Genomic DNA, 21,319 nt, shown 5'->3' with positions numbered 1-21,319 from the left:
AGCTCTGGCTTGGAGGCTCAGAGAGTAATTGTCTGGAGATATTCAATTTGTTTATTGAATCTCTGGCATTCTTTTCCATCACGACTCTTCTCTAGTAGATTCTCCTCTCTTTACTTTGGTCTTCTAACTAGTGTCTTGGTCTCTAGTCTCTCCTCCACCCCAGGCTGCCCTCCTCCTCCCCAGCCACCCCTCCTCCACCCCAGCATCCTCTCTTCCACCCTAGCCTCCCCTCCTCCACCCAAACTCCCCATCCTCCACCCCAGCATCCCCTCCTCCACCCAAACTCCCCATCCTCCACCCCAGCATCCCCTCCTCCACCCCAGCATCCCCTCTTCCACCCCAGCATCCCCTCCTCCACCCTAGCCTCCCCTCCTCCACCCAAACTCCTCATCCTCCACCCCAGCATCCCCTCCTCCACCCCAGCATCCCCTCTTCCACCCCAGCATCCCCTCCTCCACCCTAGCCTCCCCTCCTCCACCCAAACTCCCCATCCTCCACCCCAGCATCCCCTCCTCCACCCCAGCATCCCCTCTTCCACCCTAGCCTCCCCTCCTCCACCCAAACTCCCTCTCCTCCACCCTAACCTCCCTTCCTCCACCCAAACTCCCCCTCCTCCACCCCAGCATCCCCTCCTCCACCCTAGCCTCCCCTCTTCCACCCAAACTCTTCCTCCTCCACCCCAGTCTCCCTTCCTCCACCCTAACCTCTGCATCCTACATTTCAGCACCCCCTCCTCCACCCCAGCTCTCCCCACTCCACCCACCTTTCCCTTCTCCACCCCAGCTCCTCTTCCTCCACCCTGTCTTCCCCTTCCTCTACCCCATTGTCCTCTTCCTCCCCAGCCTTCTCCTCTTTCATCCTAACTTACCCCTGCTCTACCCTAACCTCCCCTCCTGCATCCCAGCTCCGCCTCTTCCACCCCACTTCCCCCCCATGACATCTTTCCTATACACAGTTTTTTCCCCCCAAATCAATGGCGACCTCCTTGACCTGAAACCCTCCACTGGCTTCCCACATTCCCAGGATAAAGTCCAACCTTCCCCTGAGCACCCTGGCTACCCAGGATCCCGCTCCCACCATCTTCCTGGCTTTGCCTCCTGCCTGCCTGCCTTCCACACCTGCCCTCTGGGAAACAACAAAGCAGCCACAGGCACCCCTGGGCTCCTGCCTCGAGGACTTCCTTCCTTTTTAGGAACCCGTGCCCTTTCATGCCTCAGGGTCCCTCTGCTGGGAAAGTCCTTTCTCCCCCTCTCGCTTGCCAAGCTCCACTTCTCTTCCCATGCCCAGCTCAGCTACACCTTGTCCATGAAGACTGGTTCTCCTAATGCCCCTGGGCAGGACAGCTCCCTTCTCTGTGCCCTACAGACCCTGCTGCACCTCTAGCATTGCTCTTTCCCTAGACCTTGTGCTGGCGAGGGTCCTGTCTATTATCCTGTATATCTGTGTATGTATTGGTCATGTCACAGAGCTCCTTGGAGCAGGGGACAGAATAAAATTCTGCAGAACAGGCCTCAAGAGCCTGTGCCAGGCGATCCTTAATGAAAACCCAGCTGCATTCTATGTCCAGCTTTCTGGAGAAGGGCCTGGAACTAAAAAGTGTGGATCTGGGTGCAACTGTCACTCACCACTCGTTCTGTGCATGTGATGAAGTATGCTGTGTCCGCGATGGGGTGGGGAGGGGCGTTATGTGCATTATCTCATCTATTTCATAAGCTGGAGGTTATGGTCACCATTTTACAAAGAAGAAAGCTGAGGCTCAGAGAGGCTAAGCGGCTTGCCAGTCATGCAGCACTAGATGGTGTGAAACCAGGAAGAAATACAGGAGTGGTCGTTGTCTGTCACAAGTGGTGATGCAATGCCAGGAGCTTTCCCATGATGTAGGGCAGAGTGTGGAGGCTGTGGGAAAGCCCAGCTCAATGTGCTTAGGGACACAGAGCTGAGACCTGAAGAATACATAGGAGTTTCCAGGCAGGAAGGGAAAGATGTTTCCGGCAGAGGGAACAGTGTAGGCACAGAGGCATGGGAAAGCTAGGGAGGTTGGGGCCATGTTCTGTAATGGATGGATTTTGAAGTGCAAGGGGAGTGGGAAGCTGGAAAGGAAGGCGGAGGCAGCAGGTGCATATGGGCCTTCAAGACCTTTGAAAGGTTTGGTTTTATCTCATACAGAGCCACTACAGAAATTGGAATGGGCAAGTGATATGGCAGATTTGCAAATTAAGAAGACCACTGGTGGGCCAGATGCAGTGGGTCATGTCTGTAATCCCAGCACTTTGGGAGGCCGTGGTAGGTGGATCATCTGAGATCAGGAGTTTGAGACCAGCCTGGCCAACATGGCAAAACCCTGTGACTACTAAAAATATAAAAATTAGTGGGGCGTGGTGGTGGGCACCTGTAATCCCAGCTACTTGGGAGGCTGAGGCAGGAGAATCGCTTGAACCCGGGAGGTGGAAGTTGCAGTAACTTGAGTTCACAAGTTCATGCCACTACACACCAGCCTGGGTGACAGAGAGATTCTGTCAAAAAAAAAAAAAAAAAAAAGGCCACTGATGTGAGCCAGAGGAATGGGTGGGATGCCTTCTCCCTGAACTAAGAGAGTTCACTCAGGATCCTCTGTGCCCCTGCAGCTACAGCCTCTTGAGAAATGACAGCTGTCATGGGGCCAGCAAGAGCCATGCTGGTCAGAAAGGCCCTTGTGCGATTCCTGAGGTTCTCACACTCATGCCTCCATCTCAGTCTCAATGCAACCATGGGTCAGCATGCCCACCAGCCATGCTGCTGCCCACCTCTGATGCCTGGGCTCGTTTAAGATGTGGTAGAAAGAGGCAGAGGCTTTGCTGGGGAATTAGCTGATGGCACACAGTGGACAGATGAACGCAGGTAGGTGGCCTCCTGTGGTTCCAGCACCCATGGACTCTTGTTCTGGGGATGGCCCATTCCCCTCTGCAATTGCCAGATCACCCTCCGAGCCAGTACCACCACCGCCCTTGGGATTCACCATGGGATGGACTTTCTTGGGGAAGCCTTCTGGTAGGCAGCTTTGTTTTCCTGTGTGGCTTCTGGCAGCTCTTTTTGCCTGAGAAAGGAATGCAGAAGCAGAAATATTGAGGATATTCAGGCAGAGTTTGGTATCTCTTGCTTGTAATGTTCTTTCATTCAATATAGACACATAACTGGGCACTTATGGGCTAGATGCTGTGCCAGGTCCTGGGAGCACCAAGGAGCTTAGAGTCTAGTGGGGAAAGACAGATGTGTAAACAAGGAGACAAGAATTGTTCCATAGGCTGTGACAGTCATTGTTAGAGGATACATGTAACACCAAGCAGGGGGTGGTCAGTTCTATCTGGGATCACGGGGGATCAGGACAGATTTCACAAGGGGGCTTGCAATGGAGTCGAATGATAAGAAGTCAGTAGTTTTTGGCCAGGAGGTTGGGGAAATGAGTGACATTTTAGGCAATACAAAACATGGACATGTAAAGTAGCAGGGTGGTTTGGGAGATTGCCTGGGGGTCGGGAGAGCTGGCTCCAAGTGTGCAGGAAGTGAGTTTCGCATTGATGGAGGGGAAGGCTGGTAGGTAAGAATGCCCCAGAACTGCATGTGCGGTGGCACACGCCTGTAATCCCAGTACTTTGGGAGGCCGAGACAGGCTGATCACTAGGTCAGGAGTTCAAGACCAGCCTGGCTAACGTGGTAAAACCCTGTCTCTACTAAAAATACAAAAATTAGCCGGGCGTGGTGGCGTGTGCCTATATTCCCAGCTACTCGGGAGGCTGAGGCAGGAGAATCACTTGAACCCAGGAGTCAGAGGCTGCAGTGAGCTGAGATCGTGCCACTGCACTGCAGCCTGGGTGACAGAGCGAGACTCAGTCTCAAAACAAACAAACAAAACAAAACAAAAAACACACAACCAAACAAACAAAAAGAAAAGCCTAGAACTGGAGGGCCTCCTAGGTCATGCTACAGAGTTTAATGACTTCTGTGTTTAATGAGAAGTTGTTTGACGTTTTAAAATCAGGGATGAATAAGATGAGTTGGTTTATAAGCTAGAAAGATGATTCTGGTAAGAGATGGAATGAGTAATTCTCAACCTGGACTGCACTTTTTTTTTTTTTTTTTGAGACGGAGTCTTGCTCTGTCGCCCAGGCTGGAGTGCAGTGGCACCATCTCAGCTCACTGCAAGCTCCGCCTCCCGGGTTTACGCCATTTTCCTGCCTCAGCCTCTCGAGTTGCTGGGACTACAGGCGCCCTCCACCTTGCCCGGCTAGTTTTTTGTATTTTTTAGTAGAGACGGGGTTTCACCGTGTGAGCCAGGATCGTCTCGATCTCCTGACCTCGCGATCCGCCCGTCTGGGCCTCCCAAAGTGCTGGGATTACAGGCTTGAGCCATCATGCCCGGCCTGGACTGCACTTTAAAAAACGTTAATATCAACTCACCGTACTTTGAGTTTCTGATTTACTTGGCCTGGAAGTGAGACTTAAGCATTGGTCTTTTTATGCCACTGGTTTTCTTCCTTCCTTTTTTTTTTTCTTTTTTTTTTTGACTTGAGTCTGTCTCTGTTGCTTAGGCTAGAGAGCAGTGGTGAGATCTCGGCTCACTGTAACCTCTGCCTCCGGGTTCGAGTGATTCTCCTGCCTCAGCCTCCGAAGTAGCTGGGATTACAGGGACCTGCCACCACACCTGGCCAATTTTTGTGTTTTTAGTAGAGACGGAGTTTCACCGTGTTGGTCAGGCTGGTCTCAAACTCCTGAGCTCGGGTGATCCACCTGCCCTGGCCTCCTAAAGTGCTGGGATTGCAAGTGTAAGCCACCATGCCCGGCCTGGTTTTCTTTTTTTTAAGACAATTTCTTTTTTTTAGAGATGGGGTTTCACTGTATTGCCCAGGCCGGACTCAAACTCCTGGGCTCAAGGGATCCTCTCACCTTGGCCTCCTGAGTAATTTCACTTACAGGTGCCTGCCATCATGCCAGGCTTAACCATTGCTCTTTTTGAAAAGTTTTCCAGGTGGTTTGAATGTGCAGCCAGGATGAAAGCCCCCAGGGACATTTGGCAATGTCTAAATACATTTTAGTTGTCATAACTGGGGGTGCTCCTGGCATCTAGTAGGTGGAGGACATGGATGCTGCTAAACATCCTACAGCCCTCAGGACAGCCGCCCTCACCAACCCCCAAAGAATGATCCAGCTCCAAGCATTGATGGGGCCACGGTTGAGAGCCCTAAGCGAAGGAGCACCCTGAAGGCTGGAGACAGATGCCACAGCTGAAAGGCAGAACCTGATAGTTCGGAGACGGGTTAGAAGAAGTTCCACGGAGGCAGGATTGAGTGGGCAGATAAGAGATGTGTTGAAAACAAAAGCAGTCAGACTGGGCAACATACCAAGACCCATCTCTACGAAAAAATTAAAAAAATTAGCTGGGGGCCAGGAGCCGTGGCTCACACCTTTATCCCAACACTTTGGGAGGCCAAGGTGGGTGGATCACTTGAGCCTAGGTATTTGAGACTAGCCTGGGCAACATGGTGAAACCCTGTCTCTACCAAAAATGCAAACACGCACACACAAATGAGCTAGGCGTGCTGGCGGGCATCTCTAGTCCCAGCTACTCGGGAGGCTGAGGTGTGAGAATCACCTGAACCCGGGAGGCAGAGGTTGCAGTGAGCTGGGATTGTGCCACTGCACTCCAGCCTGGGTGACAGAGCCAGAACCTGTCTCAAAACAAAAACAAAAACAAAAACAAAAAAAAAAAATTAGCTGGGCGGGTGGCACATGCCTGTAGTCTTAGCTATGGGATGCTAAAGTGGGGGGATCACTTGTGCCCACGAGTTTGAGGCCACAGTGAGCTATGATCATGCCACTGCACTCCAGCCTGAAAAAAAAAAAAAGGGATAAAAAAGCCCATTCAACAGAAGTTGCCCACATCTTGGCTGGGGTCGCCTGGAACAATTCCCAGGCTTTTGACCAGGGTGGGAAGAGCAGATTTTGGTGAAAGACTACGAAGCACTGGTTAGGGCATAGTGCTGAGCGTCTGGGAGATATTGGGCGAGACAGCGGGAGGGTGGCTGGACTCTGTGTGGCCAGGCTTCTTAGCAGGAGCACATCCTCCTCTGTTAGAAAAACAACTCTGCAGTTCTGGGTCACTTTTCCCATCTTTGTATAGAAAAGTACCGATTGTTATTGTTCCCCCGGGTGCCTTCTCCAGCTTAAAGGAAAATTCCAGCCCCAGAGATCTTCCGCAGTGAGTGACAGCTCCTTAATGTGAGGAGCAGCGTGGGCGTGGTGGGTGGGATGTCAGATCCATCAAAGCCCTCATCCCTGATCCCTCTGTGATGTCGGGGTTCCCTGGCACGCCCACTGTCATGCCTCAGCACATTGGCATCTGAGAGAGGAAAGGTGCAGCTGACACCCTGACCCCCTTCTCCCCAACACGGGGTCAGACAGGGTCCCGCGGCGCCTGGTTGTGCAGCACTGACATGTTGCCTGGGAACGAAGCGGGGCTGATGCTTTGTCTTGGGAGGAGCTGGGAAGCAGAGTTCGTTTGGGAATGAGAGTGTTGGCCTTTGAGGGTGAGGATGCCCCCAAGGACACAAGGAGGAGAGTGCAAGGTCTGCTGAAGTTTGCAGCAGAATAGCAAGGGCATCTCACTTCCTGGAGAACTCAGGAAACAGTTCAGATTCTCCCCGCTCTGTGCAGGGGAAGGGATGTTTCTGATTGAATATAGGACACAGAGTCTGTATGAGTTTGTAGGACTGTTGTCACAAAGAACCATAGACTGAGTGGCTTAAGCAACAGATACTTCTTTGCTGACAGTTCTGGAGGCTGGAAGTCTGAGATCAAAGTGTGGCACGGTTGGCTTCTCCTGAAGCTTCTCTCTTTGACTCTCAGATGGCTGCTCTCGCTCTGTCCTCGCATCATCTTCCCTCTGTGTCTCTCTGTGTCCTAATCTGTTCTCATAAAGACACTGGTCATAGGGGATTAGGGTCCACTCCATGACCTCATTTCACCGCTTTATTTTATTTTTTTATTTTTATTGAGACTGAGTCTCGCTCTGTCGCCCAGGCTGGAGTGCGATGGTGAGGTCTCGGCTCACTGCAGCCTCGCCTCCCAGGTTCAAGAGATTCTTCTGCCTCAGCCTCTCGAGTAGCTGGGATTACAGGTGCCCATCACCATGCCTGGCTAATTTTTTTGTATTTTTAGTATTGGCTAATTATTTGTATTTAGTATTAGCCAGGCTGGTCTCAAACTCCTGACCTCTTGATCCACCCGGCTTGGCCTCCCAAAGTACTGGGATTACAGGCATGAGCCATGTGCCCAGCCTCATTTTTACTTTTTTGAGACTGAGTCTTGTTCCGTGACCAGGCTGGAGTGCAGTGGCTCGATCTCGGCTCACTGCAACCTCTGCCTCCCGGGTTCAAGCGATTCTTCTGCCTCAGCTCCTGAATAGCTGGGATTGTAGGTGCCTGCCACCACTCCTGGCTATTATTTATTTATTTATTGTATTTTTAATAGAGATGAGGTTTTGCCGTGTTGGCCAGGCTGGTCTCAAACCCCTGACCCCAAACCATCCGCCCATCTCAGCCTCCCAAATTGCTGGGATTACAGGCATGAGCCACTGCACCTGGCCTCATTTCACCTCTTTAAAGACCTTATCTCCAAAAGCAGTCACGTTCTGAGGTACTGGGATTAGGACTTCAATGTACGAATTTATAGGGGGACGCAGTTCAGCCCATAGAGTTAGAGTTCTGTGGTTTCCTGGGGTGACTGAGGAGACGTCTCAGAGGAATTTGTATGGGGAAAGGAGGAGAAAGGATCGGGATCCCAATGGGCCAAACTCCCTCAAAATGTTCCTGAGGTTCACGTGACGTTCCCTCCTCCCACCCAGCCCTTCTTTCTGTGCAGGGTGACACACCTGCTAGAAAGAAATCTGACTCCCCTCATTGTGTTTTAAAAATAACTCTCATTATTCCTCCTCTGAAGGTTATTTTCAAACTCTTTATAACTCGATTTTTTTTTTAAATGCAAAGACAAGGAATCAAATCTGCCAACTTTCTATCGGAGAAACTCAGGTTTCTAACTTTTAAAGTGGGATTATATGTCTTCTCCAATATATGGACTCCCTGTTTTTATAGCATGCTGTTGTTACATCTAATAAAAACCATTTTTAATGAAGGCAGCCTTTCATCCGGCAGCTAATGTGGGAAAAAGGAGTCTTGGACCCTCATATTAGAAAACCTTGGCCAGGCACGGTGGCTCACACCTGTAATCCCAGCACTTTGGGAGACCGAGGTGGGTGGATCACGAGGTCAAGAGATCGAGACCATCCTGGCAAACATGGTAAAACCCCATCTCTACTAAAAGTACAAAAATTAGCTGGGTTTGGTGGTGTGCACCTGTAGTCCCAGTTACTTGGGAGGCTGAGGCAGAAGAATCGCTTGAACCCGGGAGGCGGAGGTTGTAGTGAGCCAAGATCCGCCACTGCACTTCAGCTTGGCAACAGAACGAGACTCTGTCTCAAAAAAGAAAAAAAAAGAAAAAGAAAAAAAAGAAAATCTTGGCCAGGCATGGTGGCTCACGCCTGTAATCCCAGCACTTTGGCAGGCTGAGGCGGGCAGATCACTTGAGGTCAGGAGTTTGAGACCAGCCTGGGCAACATGGTGAAACCTCGTCTCTACTAAAATACAAAAAATTAGCGTGGGGTGTGCGCCTGTAGTCCCGGCTACTTGGGAGGCTGAGGCATGAGAATCGCCTGAGCCTGGGAGGTGGAGATTACTGTGAGCCAAGATCACGCCACTGCACTCCAGCTTAGGCTGTGGAGTGAGACTCCGTCTCAAAAACAAACAAACAAACAAACAAACACAAGAAACTCAGGCACTTCTTGGGTACCACGGAGACCTGAGGTCACAGTTAGTGGAGAACTCCAGAAGGAGTCACTCCCACAACCTGTCGGCTCCTTCGTTCCCTGGGCCACTCCCAGGAGCAGCAGTTCTACCTCTCAGCACCCCGCAAACACCCTCCTGGGGTTGTCCCTTTGCTCCCCTCATTGCTGCTAGACTTACAGCTGACCCAGTGACCTCAGATGCCGCCAAGTCCCGACACTGCAGATGGCCAAGGACTATGGCTCTGAGTCAAGTCAAAATAAGTATTTTCTGTTCCAAAACAATTCTGTGAGCCGAGAATGTATCCGTGCAGAGGAAGCTGACAGTCAGTCTTGCACTGGGAGTCCCTGGAGCTGCCTGGGTTCTGCACACTGGCTGGCTCTGTGTTCAGAGTGGCCTCAGCTGTGTACCTGCCCTTGGCCCATTTCTCGAAATCATGGTTCAGCTGCAAATGCTGGTTTCGCAACAAAGATTGAAGTAGGGAATCTCACCCCTCAGCATCAAATTAGGACATGGTCCCACGCTCCTTGGGAAGGTGGGAGCCTTCCAGCTTCCGGCTGCCTGAGTGACACGCGGCAGGTAGCATTTTTCCACTTCAGGACTCCCTTGAATGACCCGTCACCTTGAATGCACCTGGATCATTCTCTCTCTCTTTTAAAAACTTTTTTTTTTTTTTTTTTTGAGACAGAGCCTCACTGTGTTACCCAGGCTGGAGTGCGGTGGCGTGATCTCAGCTCACTGCAACCTCCACCTCCCGGGTTCAAGTGATTCTGCTGCCTCAGCCTCCTGAGTAGCTAGGATTACAGGCATGTGCCATCACACCTGGCTAATTTTTGTATTTTTTATAGAGACGGGGTTTCACGTTGTTGACCAGGCTGGTGTTGAACTCCCGCCCTCAAATGATCTGTCTGCCTCACCCTCCCAAAGTGCAGGAATTACTGGCATGAGCCACTGTGCCCGGCCTTTCTTTAAAAATTTTTTATTTTATTGCGGTAAGAACATTTAACATGAGAACTACCCTTTCAAAACTAAGTGTATAATACAATATTGTTGACTTGAGGTACAATGTTGTACAGCACATGTCTAGAATGTATTCATGTCATTTAACTGAAAGTTCTTTATGTCTGTCGAGTAGCAACTCCCTGTTTTCCATTCTCCCTGACCCCTGGCAACCACCATTCTGATATTTGATCTATGAATTCGTCTATTCTAGGTACTTCATGTAAGTGGAATTGTGTGGTATTTGTCCTTCTGTGACTGACCTATTTCACTTAGCATAATTAACCCCAGGTTCATCCATTTGCTTGCATATTGCAGAATTTCCTTCTTTTCAAAAGCCAAACAATGTTCTTTTGTATGCATAGAACACATTTTCTTTGTTCATCTGATAGTGGACACTTAGGTTATTTCCACATTTTGGCTAACATGAATAGTGCTGCAGTGAACATGGGGGTGCAGGTATCTTTTGCAGAGCCTGATTTCAATTCTTTTGGATACATACCCAGAAGTGGTATTGTTGGATGCTGTGGCAGTTCTATTTTTAATTTTTCTGATGAACCTCCATACTGTTTTCCACAGCAGCTGCACCATTTTGCATTTCTACCAACAGTGCTCAGGGTTCCCATTTCAATCTCTTTCCATTTCTGAATTAAGAAACCTGAGTCCTTCTTATACCACCCCTCCCTTGGAGTGCAGCCGGGTCCTCACCATCTATGGAGATTCTGTTGGCCCTCTCTGCACTCTTTTTATGATCATCTCAGCCAGTCTGCAGTTGCTATTTTTTTGGGGGGGTGGGCGGGGGGAGGAGGACAAGGGCTCCCTGTGTTTCCCAGGATGGATTTGAACTCCTGGGCTCAAGTGATCTTCCTGCCTCAGCCTTCTGGGTAGCTGGGATTACAAGCGTGAGCCACCATGTCTGACTTGCAATTGCTATTTCATAAATACTTTGTGCACAGAATGATATGAAATACTTTGTATGCTTAATCTCATTTAGTCTTCATACCATCCCTATGATGAATGGTTTTGGTGTTTTTTTGTTTTTGTTTTTGTTTTGAGACAAGGTCTCACTGTTGTGCAGGCTGGAGTGCAGTGATGTGATCCTGGCTCACTGCAACCTCTGCTTCCTGGGTTCGAGGGATTCTCCCACCTCAGCCTCCCAAGTGGCTGGGACGATAGGCACCTGCCACCACACCTGGGTCATTTTTGTATTTTTGTCAGGTATGGTGTTTCACCATGTTGACCAGGCTGGTCTCGGACTCCTGACCTCAAGTGATCCACCCACCTTGGCCTCCCAAAATGCTAAGATTACAGGCATGAGCCATCACACCGGGCCTGATACTACTGCAAGCTCTGTTTTACAGATAAATGAGTCCTAGTGAAATTTAGCAATTTACATAAAGCCTCTAGCTGCTAAATTGGAGCAGAGATGTGAACTGAGCTTTCTCTGCATTCAGACTCCTAGCTTTCATATTAGTTAACTTTTTATTTTCATGTAACTGTCTGCTCAACTCTCTGAAGACTGGATATATGTCTTTTACCTTGTATCCTTGCAGTGCAGTGTTCTTAATACATGCTCCGTAAATACCTATACTTATTTGCTTTGTTGATCTGGGTTTCTATTCCTGGGCACCTAAACACAACCCTGCATGCAAAGTTTCAAAATGTATTAGTATGAATGCTACTAATATTAGTAATTCTAACCATAGCAATGAACATATGTCTCTCCTGACAAAGCGTATGTCATTATGCATACATAACATATATCTCTCCTTATAGAGCATTTTACATAATTAAATTCTAAGGGATTATAAAGCCACAAATTAATTAAATTCTAAGGTATTATAGAATCATTTAGTAGTCCACATACTATCATGGTCCCCATGTTATGGCAGAGAAAGGAGATTCAGAGAGGTTAAGTGAGTTGCCCAAGATCCTACAGTAAATAGAGAAAGGAAATCCCACAGAGCCTGAGTGCTTTTTCTTTGGACCGCTAGCAAGTACCTTCAGATCACAAAAGGATTTTGTAAATTTTAATGAGCCAGTGTTGGGAGATATTGTTTAATTCAATGCCAAGAGATGGTGTAAGCAAGGTGGCTAAATGGAGGGGAGAGGGAAAACGGGTAAATGGATGAAATGTTTTACTTTGGGTAATGGTGGGAATGTGGACAGACTGGGTGTGAGAGCAGCCTTCCACGTGGATGTCCAGCTGCACGTAGCAGCCCAGACCTCAGGAGAGAGCCCTGGGCTGGGTGAAGGCAGGAAAGGGCTTTGTTCCCCGCTGCTGGTTCACGTTCTGTGCTTCTGCTCCTGTGGCCCTTCCACCTGGAACACCCTCACCCATGCTCCTTTTCTCTTTCTGCTTCCTAATACTTGCTAAACTTTGTAAAATTCAACCTAGGAGGCTGGGCGCGGTGGCTCATACCTGTAATCCTGGTACTTTGGGAGGCCGAAGTGGGTGGATCATTTGAGATCAGGAGTTTGAGACCAGCCTGGCCAACGTGGTAAAACGCTGTTTCTACTAAAAATACAAAAATTAGCTGGGTGTGGTGGTGGGTGCCTGTAATCCCAGCTACTTGAGAGGCTGAGGCAAGAGAATCGCTTGAACTCAGGAGGTGGAGATTGCGGTGAGCTGAGATCGCGCCACTGTGCTCCAGCCTGAGCAACAGAGCAAGACTCAGTCTAAAAAAAAAAAAGAAAAATCAATCTAGGAGGTGTCCTTCCCTTCTGCCCAGCCCTAGGCACTGCTGTGTTCACATGACACCATAGACTCACCCTTGTCATTGTACGTTCTGCATTGTCCTAGAATATGCTTGCACTGGTCAGTGAGATCTTTGGGCTCAGGGACTAAAGCTTCTTCTCTCTGGCTTCCCAGAGTCGATCATGACTGTGCCTGGATGTCAAATGACCAACTGACCATTGGCAAGTAGATCTGGGACACGGGGAGTAGACAGCTTTCCCGTTAGTGAGGGCTTTTCTAGGGGAACATGAAGTTTGAAACCTCTGCACATGAAGCTTTCTCAAGGTCAGTAGCAAACACTGAATAACAAGAGAAACACCTGGGTTTTCTCTAGTCATCTTTGTTGACTAGTGTCAAACATCCAGGTTGTTTAAAAAAAAAAAACGTCCTTCAGGCTGGGTGAGGTGGCTCACGCCTGTAGTCTCAGCACTTTGGGAGGCTGAGGCGGGTGGATCACTTGAGGTTAGGAGTTCAAGACCAGCCTGGCCAGCATGGCGAAACCCCGTCTCTACTAAAAATACAAAAATTGGCTGGGCGTGGTGCCATGTGTCTGTAATCCCGGCCACTCGGGAGGCTGAGGCAGGACAGTTGCTTGAGCCCAGGAAGTGACAGTTGCAGTGAGCCAAGTTCGTGCCACTGCACTCCAGCCTGGGCGACAGAGGGAGACCTGCCTCAAAAAATAAAATAAAATAAAAATAAATCCTTCAGTTGATATTATTTCCATTTGATTTTTTCAAGTGGGAAATAATTTTTAGTAATAAAAATGAAAAAAAACAACTCTAAAGATAGTCAGGGCTGTTGTTGTGGCTGCCTTCCTGCAGTTCAGGCTTCCTCAGACAGTTTCTTGATTCTCTTTAGCTTCAACTCTCCCTGACAGTCATGGCTGTAATTCATATCTCTGATCCTGTCTCTTCTGAACCTGGGGCAGTCATTTCCAATCACCTCCCAGACGTTGTGGGAATCTCAGCAGCCCCTTGCAGTCGACCTGCCAAGGCAGATGCCTTTGCTGCCAGAAGCGGCTTCTTCTTTTGCATTTTCTAGTTTGGTAACTGGTAACTCTGGTTGTATAAGTTATAAACCTTGGCATTATTCTGTGTCACCCTCAGTGAACCACTCAGTCACTTGCAAATACAGTTTATTTTTGCTCTTCTAGGGCTCTGAAAGTCATGCCTGCTTACCATCTTCCTGGCCACTGCCTCATGTATTTATTAATTCACACATCACCTGCTTACTGGGTACTACCTATGTGCCAGGCATGCTTCCTGACACTTGACATCCAGCAGCAAACAACAACAGACAGAGACCCCCAGGAAGAGCTTATTTTCCAGGAGCAAAGGGAGATGCACCATCAACAATGTAATAACTAGGTCAATTATTTTGTGTGTTTGAAGAACACGCATGCTCTTGAGAAATGGAGCAGGGGGTCAGGAATGCCAAGGGTGGAGTTCAGGGTTACAGCTTTAGGAATGGTCAGAGTGGGCCTCCTGAGACCATCAGAAGGGGAAGGAGGTGAGGAGGGAGCCAGATTGATCTCTTGGGAAGACTGGCCCAGGTAGAGGGAACAGCCAGAGCACGGGACCCACTCAAGGCTGGCTGGGAGTGTCCTTGGTATGGCTGGGGGAAGGAAGGTGGCCAGTGTGGCTGGATCAGAGGGAGCTGGTGGGGAGTGGTAGGAAAGAAGTCAGAGAGGAAGGAGGTCCCGAACATGTAGACCAGTAGGGAAACTTTATCATTTACTCGGTGTCAGGTGGCCCTTGCAGTGGAACAGCCACGCAGAAGAGTGACATATTCTAAAATAATGGAAAGCCCATCTGGCTGCTCTGCTGAGAGTACAAAGAGTGGGAGTGTTAAGGATTGAAGCACTGTCATTTCTTTGCTTCTTTTAAAAAGAGACAGGGTCTTGCTCTGTCACCCAGGCTGAGTGCCGTGGTGCGATCATAGCTCACTGTAGCCTGGAACTCCTGGGCTCAAGTGATCCTCCTGCCTCAGTCTCCCAAGTAGCTGGGAACTACAGGCATGTGCCACCATGCCCAGATAATTTTTAAGTTTTTTGTAGAGGCAAGGCCTCACTGTGTTGCCCAGGCAGGTCAGAAACTCCTGGACTCAAGCGATCCTCCCGCCTCTGCCTCCCTGAATTTGGGATTACAGGCATAAGCCACTGTGCCTGGTCACTGTTGTTCCTCACCTGGGCTGTATGCAATAACTTTGAAGAGGTCACTGCACTTTTCTCTACATCTGCAAACTTCTTCCTACTTCATGTTCTTCTCTCTGTCATGGGCCACGTTTCCAAAATGCTCTCCAGGAACAGTCACTGGAACAAAATCCACACTGCAGGGATGGCTTTGAGGTCCATGTGATCTGGCCTCCACAGGCTATTCCAGTCGCAACTCCTGCTGTTTTCTGTTCCACTAACCCTGGGAGCTGTCATCCTTTCACGCCTTTGCCCATGGTGTTCTATCACTTTCTGTCCAGCAAAATCCTTTCTTTTTTTTTTTTTTGAGACAGAATCTCGCTGTGTTACCCAGGTTGGAGTGCAGTGGTGCAATCTCGGCTCACTGCAAGCTCCGCCTCCTGGGTTCACGCCATTCTCCTGCCTCAGCCTCCGCAGTAGCTGGGACTACAGGCGCCCACCAGCACGCCCAGCTAATATTTTTGTCTTTTTTGGTAGAGATGGGGTTTCACCGTGTTAGCCAGGATGGTCTCGATCTCCTGACCTCGTGATCCGCCCGCCTCGGCCTCCTGAAGTGCTGCGATTACAGGCGTGAGCCATCGTGCCCGGCCCAGCAAAATCCTTTCTCGTTAAGCTCCATCTTTCCTTAAAAGCCACTCCAGAATCTCCCAGTCAGGATGAATGTGCGAGTCTTCACACACAGGGATGGGATCTGTGGCTGTGGAGCACACCTTAGTCCTGGCTGCATTAGAGTCACTCAGTGCCCACCTGGCTCCTGTACCAGATGGGGAACCCCGGTGTCCGCCTTTGCATTTTGAGATCCCTCTCAGTGCAGTGGAAATGGCCCTGCACAACTTTCAAAATTGTTCTCGTCAGTTGGCTTTTTCCCGTTCTGTCTTGCAGATTGAAGCGCTCGTGAAGGACATGCAGAACCCAGAGACAGGGGTCCGAATGCAGAACCAGAGGGTCCTGGTCACCAGCGTTCCTCATGCCATGACAGGTGATGTAGCTTGCACTTTAGTCTTGGCCTGGAATAGACCCCAGAGGCCCAATACGGCCCACCTCCTGCATTTGTAAAAAACTTTATTTCTAAATAAAGTTTTATTGGACCATATCCATGTTCACTCATTTATGTATTGTCTATGGCTGCTCTTACACTACAATGGCAGAGTTAAAATATATAGTTGTGGACAGGCACAGTGGCTCACACCTATAATCCCAGCACTTTGGGAGGCCAAGGCAGGTGGATCACCTGAGGTCAGGAGTTCAAGACCAGCCTGACCAACATGGGGAAACCCCATCTCTACTAAAAGTACAAAAATTAGCCAGGCGTGGTGGTGCATGCCTGTAATCCCAGCTACTCGGGAGGCTGAGGCATGAGAATCGCTTGAACCTGGGAGGCGGAGGTTGCAGTAAACCAAGATCGCACCACTGCACTCCAGCCTGGATGACAGAACAAGACTCCCACAAAGCTGAAATGTTTATTTACTGTCTAGCGCTCTACAGAGTACATTTGCTGACTCCCGGACTAAAGTCTTCCTCTGAGGAAGGGGTCAGGAAGGAGAAAAGGACTCAATAGGTCATTTCCTGAAGCCATTCCTCCCAGAAGTTCATTTTAGAAATCTTCACTGTTATTTTTTGTTTTGTTGTTTTGTTTGCTTTGTGGTGAAACCAAGTCGCAGAAAAAAAAAATACTATTTAGCAGAAAAAAGTTGGCCTTTGTTTTGCTCCACCTTCTACCTTCTAATTCATTTCAGGCCCTTCTCAACTGCCCTTTCGGGGTGGTGCCACTGTCTCCTCTCTGTGTGTGTGTGTTGGGGGTGACGTGCCTGCAGAGCATCATTTGGGGATATTGGCAAGAGGGGCTGGACACCAAACTAGGAGAGCGTTTTGGTTAATGTGTTACCTGTTTTCTGGTCTTGATTTTGCAGTAAAGACAGTGTTTCATACTTGGGTGTATTGCCTGCAGAAGCAGACAGCTTCTCATAGCCCAAGCCAGGGCCTCACCACTGCTGTGCTCAACGTGAGGCCTCCCTCTCTACGCCACCCCTGACCTGACTATTTATTTTTCACTCAAGGTGCCCTAGTCTTTGCAGAGACAAGCTGGCTCATGGCCTCCCCTTTCCCTTTCTGACTGCTTAGAAGAAAGGATGCCCCCACCAGCAATGTGTCACTCAGGTTTCCTTGCGTGCAAGCAACAGAAGACCCACTCTTTTGTTGGAGCAAAAGGGGAATTAATGGAAACGCTATAGAGCAGCTCATGGAGGGAAAGGAAACATTGACAAGCCAGACTTTGGAAAGGCTAAGAACCAGAGTAGCTCTGGGCACCTAAAGAGTGGAAACAGTGGGCAGACTTTTCAGGGTGCCTTTGCATCCCCCATCATCTCAGATGCAGCTGGGACAATTCTTCCTGAAGGCATCCCCGACCCCGTCCCCCTCCCTGCCTCTGATTGTCATTAATTTTGGCCTGAATTCTCCACTGGACTGGGGCCCTTCGAGGGAAAGTATCTTGTCTTGCTTATCTGGGTAACCCCAATGCTTAGCAGAGCTGTGTTTATAACAGATGGTTAGTAAAAGTTTATTGAATGCGTGAGTCACTTCTTGTCTGTCATTGTGTGGAAAGTGCAGGATTAAATCCTTCAGGTGTCTTTTCTAGCTATAGCCCTGGTCTCAGTTTACTCTCTCCATTGTTTTGTTTGTTTGTTTGTTTTGAGACAGGGTCTCATGCTGCCTTCCAGGCTGGAGTGCAGTAATGCAATTATAGCTCACTGCAGCCTTGACCTGCTGGGCTCAAGTGATTCTCCTGCCTCGGTTTTCCAAAGTGCTGGGATTGCCAGCTCAAGTCTCCACAGCTGGCCAGTTTTCTCATTTTTTTTTTTTTTTTTTTTTTGAGACGGAGTCTCGCTCTGTCGCCCAGGCTGGAGTGCAGTGGCGCGATCTCGGCTCACTGCAAGCTCCGCCTCCCGGGTTTACGCCATTCTCCTGCCTCAGCCTCCCGAGTAGCTGGGACTACAGGCGCCCGCCATCTCGCCCGGCTAGTTTTTTGTATTTTTTAGTAGAGATGGGGTTTCACCGTGTAGACCAGGATGGTCTCGATCTCCTGACCTCGTGATCCACCCGTCTCGGCCTCTCAAAGTGCTGGGATTACAGGCTTGAGCCACCGCGCCCGGCCCAGTTTTCTCATTTTTAATGCAAGAATAGCAATCCCCCCCAAGGGAATGAGTGCAGGAAGGAAGTGAGAGGCTGTTGTGCAGGTGCTGAGTGTGCAGCGGGTGCTGGATGGTGGTGGTAGCTAGCGCTTGCCCATGCGTTGTCTGTTAACACCCACAATAAAGTTTTTTTGTTTTTTTTTGTTTTTTTTTGTTTTTTTTTGAGACAGAGTCTTGCTCTGTTGCCCAGGCGGGAGTGCAGTGGCCGGCTCTCAGCTCACTGCAAGCTCCGCCTCCTGGGTTTATACCATTCTCCTGCCTCAGCCTCCCGAGTAGCTGGGACTACAGGCGCCCGCCACCTCGTTAGGCTAGTTTTTTGTATTTTTTAGTACAGACAGGGTTTCACCGTGTTAGCCAGGATGGTCTCGATCTCGTGACCTCGTGATCCACCCGTCTCGGCTTCCCAAAGTGCTGGGATTACAGGCTTGAGCCACCGCGCCCGGCCACAATAAAGTTAAAGGTAGATATGACTGCCCACTTTTTGCACCTGGGGCTATGGAGACCAAAGAGTTTCAGCAACTTGCCTTTCAGCAACTTGCCTTCATGTCCTTAAGCTCATTTCATGAGTGAGCTTGAATTTCAGCCCAGCAATGTGACTCCAGAGTCCATATATATATATATATATTTTTTTTTTTTTTAATTTTTACTTTTATTTATTTATTTATTTTGAGACAGGCTCTTGCTCTGTTGCTCGGGCTGGAGTGCAGTGGTGCTATCTTGGCTCATTGCAGCTTCTGCCTCCTGCGTTCTAGCGATTCTCGTGCCCCAGCTCTGAAGTAGCTAGGATTATAGGCGCCCACCACCACACCCAGCTAATTTTTGTATTTTTAGTAGAGATGGGGTTTCATCATGTCGGTCAGGCTGATCTCGAACTCCTGACCTCAGGTGATCCGCTCGCTTTGGCCTCCCAAAGTGCTGGGATTACAGGCATGAGCCACTGCGCCCAGCCCAGAGTCCATATTCTTATCCACTGTCAGTGTGCACCAGCTGCTTTCCTTCCTTGCACACGGGGCACACTTGGTTCCTGGATTTGGGCGAGGTTGCCCATCCTGCCATGTTTTTCCTTGTTCCTCCTGCACAGGTGAATTCCAGCTGCTATAGAAACAACACAGGGAGAAGCCCTGGTCCTGCAACATTAGCACTGATAAAAACAAATTATTTAACTTCATGGACGGCAGGCGTCCCAGGGCTTCCTCGGGACAAAGGTGACTGATGGGGGAGCCTGAGCAGTCTTCCATGCTGTCAGCACAGACCGTGTGGTACAGAGGCTGGTGGCACCATAATCTCATTTGATCTATTTTGGGAGGCAGTCAAGTGGATGAGAAAGCCCTCAGCTCCTCAGTGGAGAGAGCTAATCAGTCTGATGTCTGCCTGGGTCTCTCTCTCTGCCTGCGCAACACTGTGTAGCATTTAAAGAGAGAGACTTGGTGTGGAAAGTGGATTTTAAGTAGGAGTTTAGATGAAGGATTTTGCTTTTGAACAGCCAACCAGGAGTGAATGATGCTAAGAACAATAGAAGTAGAACCATGGAAAACCACGATGATGTGCATGTGGACACTGACAGAGATCATGGCTGGACATTTGTGTCCTAGCGTGTGGGCATGAAGGGAAGAATTGCAGGTTGTCTATACCCAGTCATGGTCGTAGGCAGGCAATTATGCCCAGAGAGTGTGTATGTGGGTCATAAGAAGAAATGTCCCTGCACCACCTCCGAGGAGGGAAGTATCATTGGCAATTATCCAGACATAAGAATACAGGCAGTGGGGTCTCAATCCTGGCCCTTTTCTTTGGTGTGTTTTGTGGACCTGTTCCCATGCAGACAGGTTTCCAGCTTAGCCTTTGGAGAGCAGGCTAAGATTCCTGGAAATCTGACCATTGGCATCTGCATGATGGCCTCTGTGATAGGGTGCTTCGTTCCAGGGCACCTTGTCTATCTTCTGAGATGCTCTTACCTTGTGCCTAGAAGGCGTACCTTCTGCTTGTGAGGCCAGAGGGCCCAGGCTGAGGAAAGGGGCTCAGAGCTTCTGTGGGGTTGTATGGCACCTCTGGGCTTGTTGATGGAACTTGGCTTGCCTTGATCCTTAGATAAATCTGAATCTTTGAGGGGAGCGGGTGGGTGGGACAGGTGCATGGGTGCACATTCTCTCCTGGCCTCCAAGCCTGCATCTCCTGCTGTTTTTTACATTTTTTTTTTTTTTTTTGGTGTGTGTGTGTATGTTGTTCCCAAGCCAGCCTCTAAGATTTGCCAGGCCTGGGGCGAGGGTACACATGGAGCCTTCATTCCATCATCTAAAGTTATAAATAACTAGGATAGGTCCCATCTTCCTACCCTGACAAAAGTACCTTCACGACGTCATGGAACGCCAGGTTCAAGCTTAGAATTTTCTGACTCCTCGGAGTTCTGCCTGGGAACTTGGGGAGATGCAGAGCCAGCCGCAGCCCCCAGCCTGTCCTCTTCCCATCCCTGGGTCTGTTTTACTCCCATGAGTCCTAGCTTGGTCCAGAGCCCTGCAAACAACTTGCCTTGGGTCTGTTTTGTGTGTGTGTATGTGTGTATGTGTGTGTGTGTGTGTGTGTTTAGACTTAGTCTATTTACTATCTAGTTAGTGAATAACAGTCCATGCACAAGTTATTGTCAGGTAAAAGGTCAATACGATAAGAGACGATAAAGATGAAGTGTGTGTGGTCGGGGGCTGGGCGGTGCGGTGCGGTGCGGTGTTAGGTTGCACATCTGCTGGAGTGAGATCATGGATAGCCTTGAATTACAGGCTGCAGAGTTGGGACTGAACATGATGAGGTGGGGGTTTCCGAAGGTTCTGAGCAAAGAGGAATGAAATTGCAGCTGAACAGGAAGGAGACCAGTCAGGCAACAGCGTGGAGGAGCAGGGATATGTCAGGAGGCTATGACGATAACCGCAAACGTCTCTGTTTTGCAGGAAGTGATGTTCTGCAATGGATCGTCCAGCGGCTTTGGATCTCCAATCTGGGTGAGACCTCATCTGGCAGTCAGTTATCCAGGACAGCTGTGTGTACAGCACCATGGGAGAAACTAAATAGAGACTTAGCCTGTGTTTCTGAGAAATTTGCATTTTAATTGGAGGGTCATGACCTTCGACTGTAAAACTGCCAGAATCAAAAGCAAAGGCAGGATAATTTGGGGACAAAAGAGTTATTTTATACCAAATATTTAGAGCATAAATAACAGGGATAAGTGGGGAGGACTCAGTCAAGAAAGTCCTGGAGGGGGTGCTGTATATAGCTGGTGTTGAAAGAAGTGATGCTTGTGAATTGATGAAGAGGAGCTCTGAGAGTCTTCCTGTAAGGGGACACTAGC

At 49.3% G+C, this 21,319-nt stretch overlaps 1 protein-coding gene across 5 annotated transcripts in view; it reads left to right on the top strand.

Annotated features, from left to right (window-relative positions):
- Positions 1–21,319, top strand: part of RGS9 (regulator of G protein signaling 9) — a 100,215-nt gene that overhangs the window by 8,337 nt on the left and 70,559 nt on the right. For all 5 annotated transcript variants that reach the window (XM_033183933.1, XM_033183934.1, XM_033183932.1 and 2 more), the window contains 2 exons: positions 15,680–15,776; positions 20,922–20,972. In XM_033183933.1, coding sequence (XP_033039824.1) covers positions 15,701–15,776; positions 20,922–20,972 — 127 coding nt within the window. In that variant the 5' untranslated portion in view covers positions 15,680–15,700. The remainder of the gene's footprint in view (positions 1–15,679; positions 15,777–20,921; positions 20,973–21,319) is intronic.

This window comes from Trachypithecus francoisi, unplaced genomic scaffold (assembly GCF_009764315.1).
Source record: "Trachypithecus francoisi isolate TF-2019V2 unplaced genomic scaffold, Tfra_2.0 Lachesis_group20, whole genome shotgun sequence".
NCBI classification, from domain to species: Eukaryota; Metazoa; Chordata; class Mammalia; order Primates; family Cercopithecidae; genus Trachypithecus; species Trachypithecus francoisi.
The sequence above is the reverse complement of the archived record's forward strand: the minus strand, read 5'-3'. Positions and strand labels throughout refer to the sequence as shown.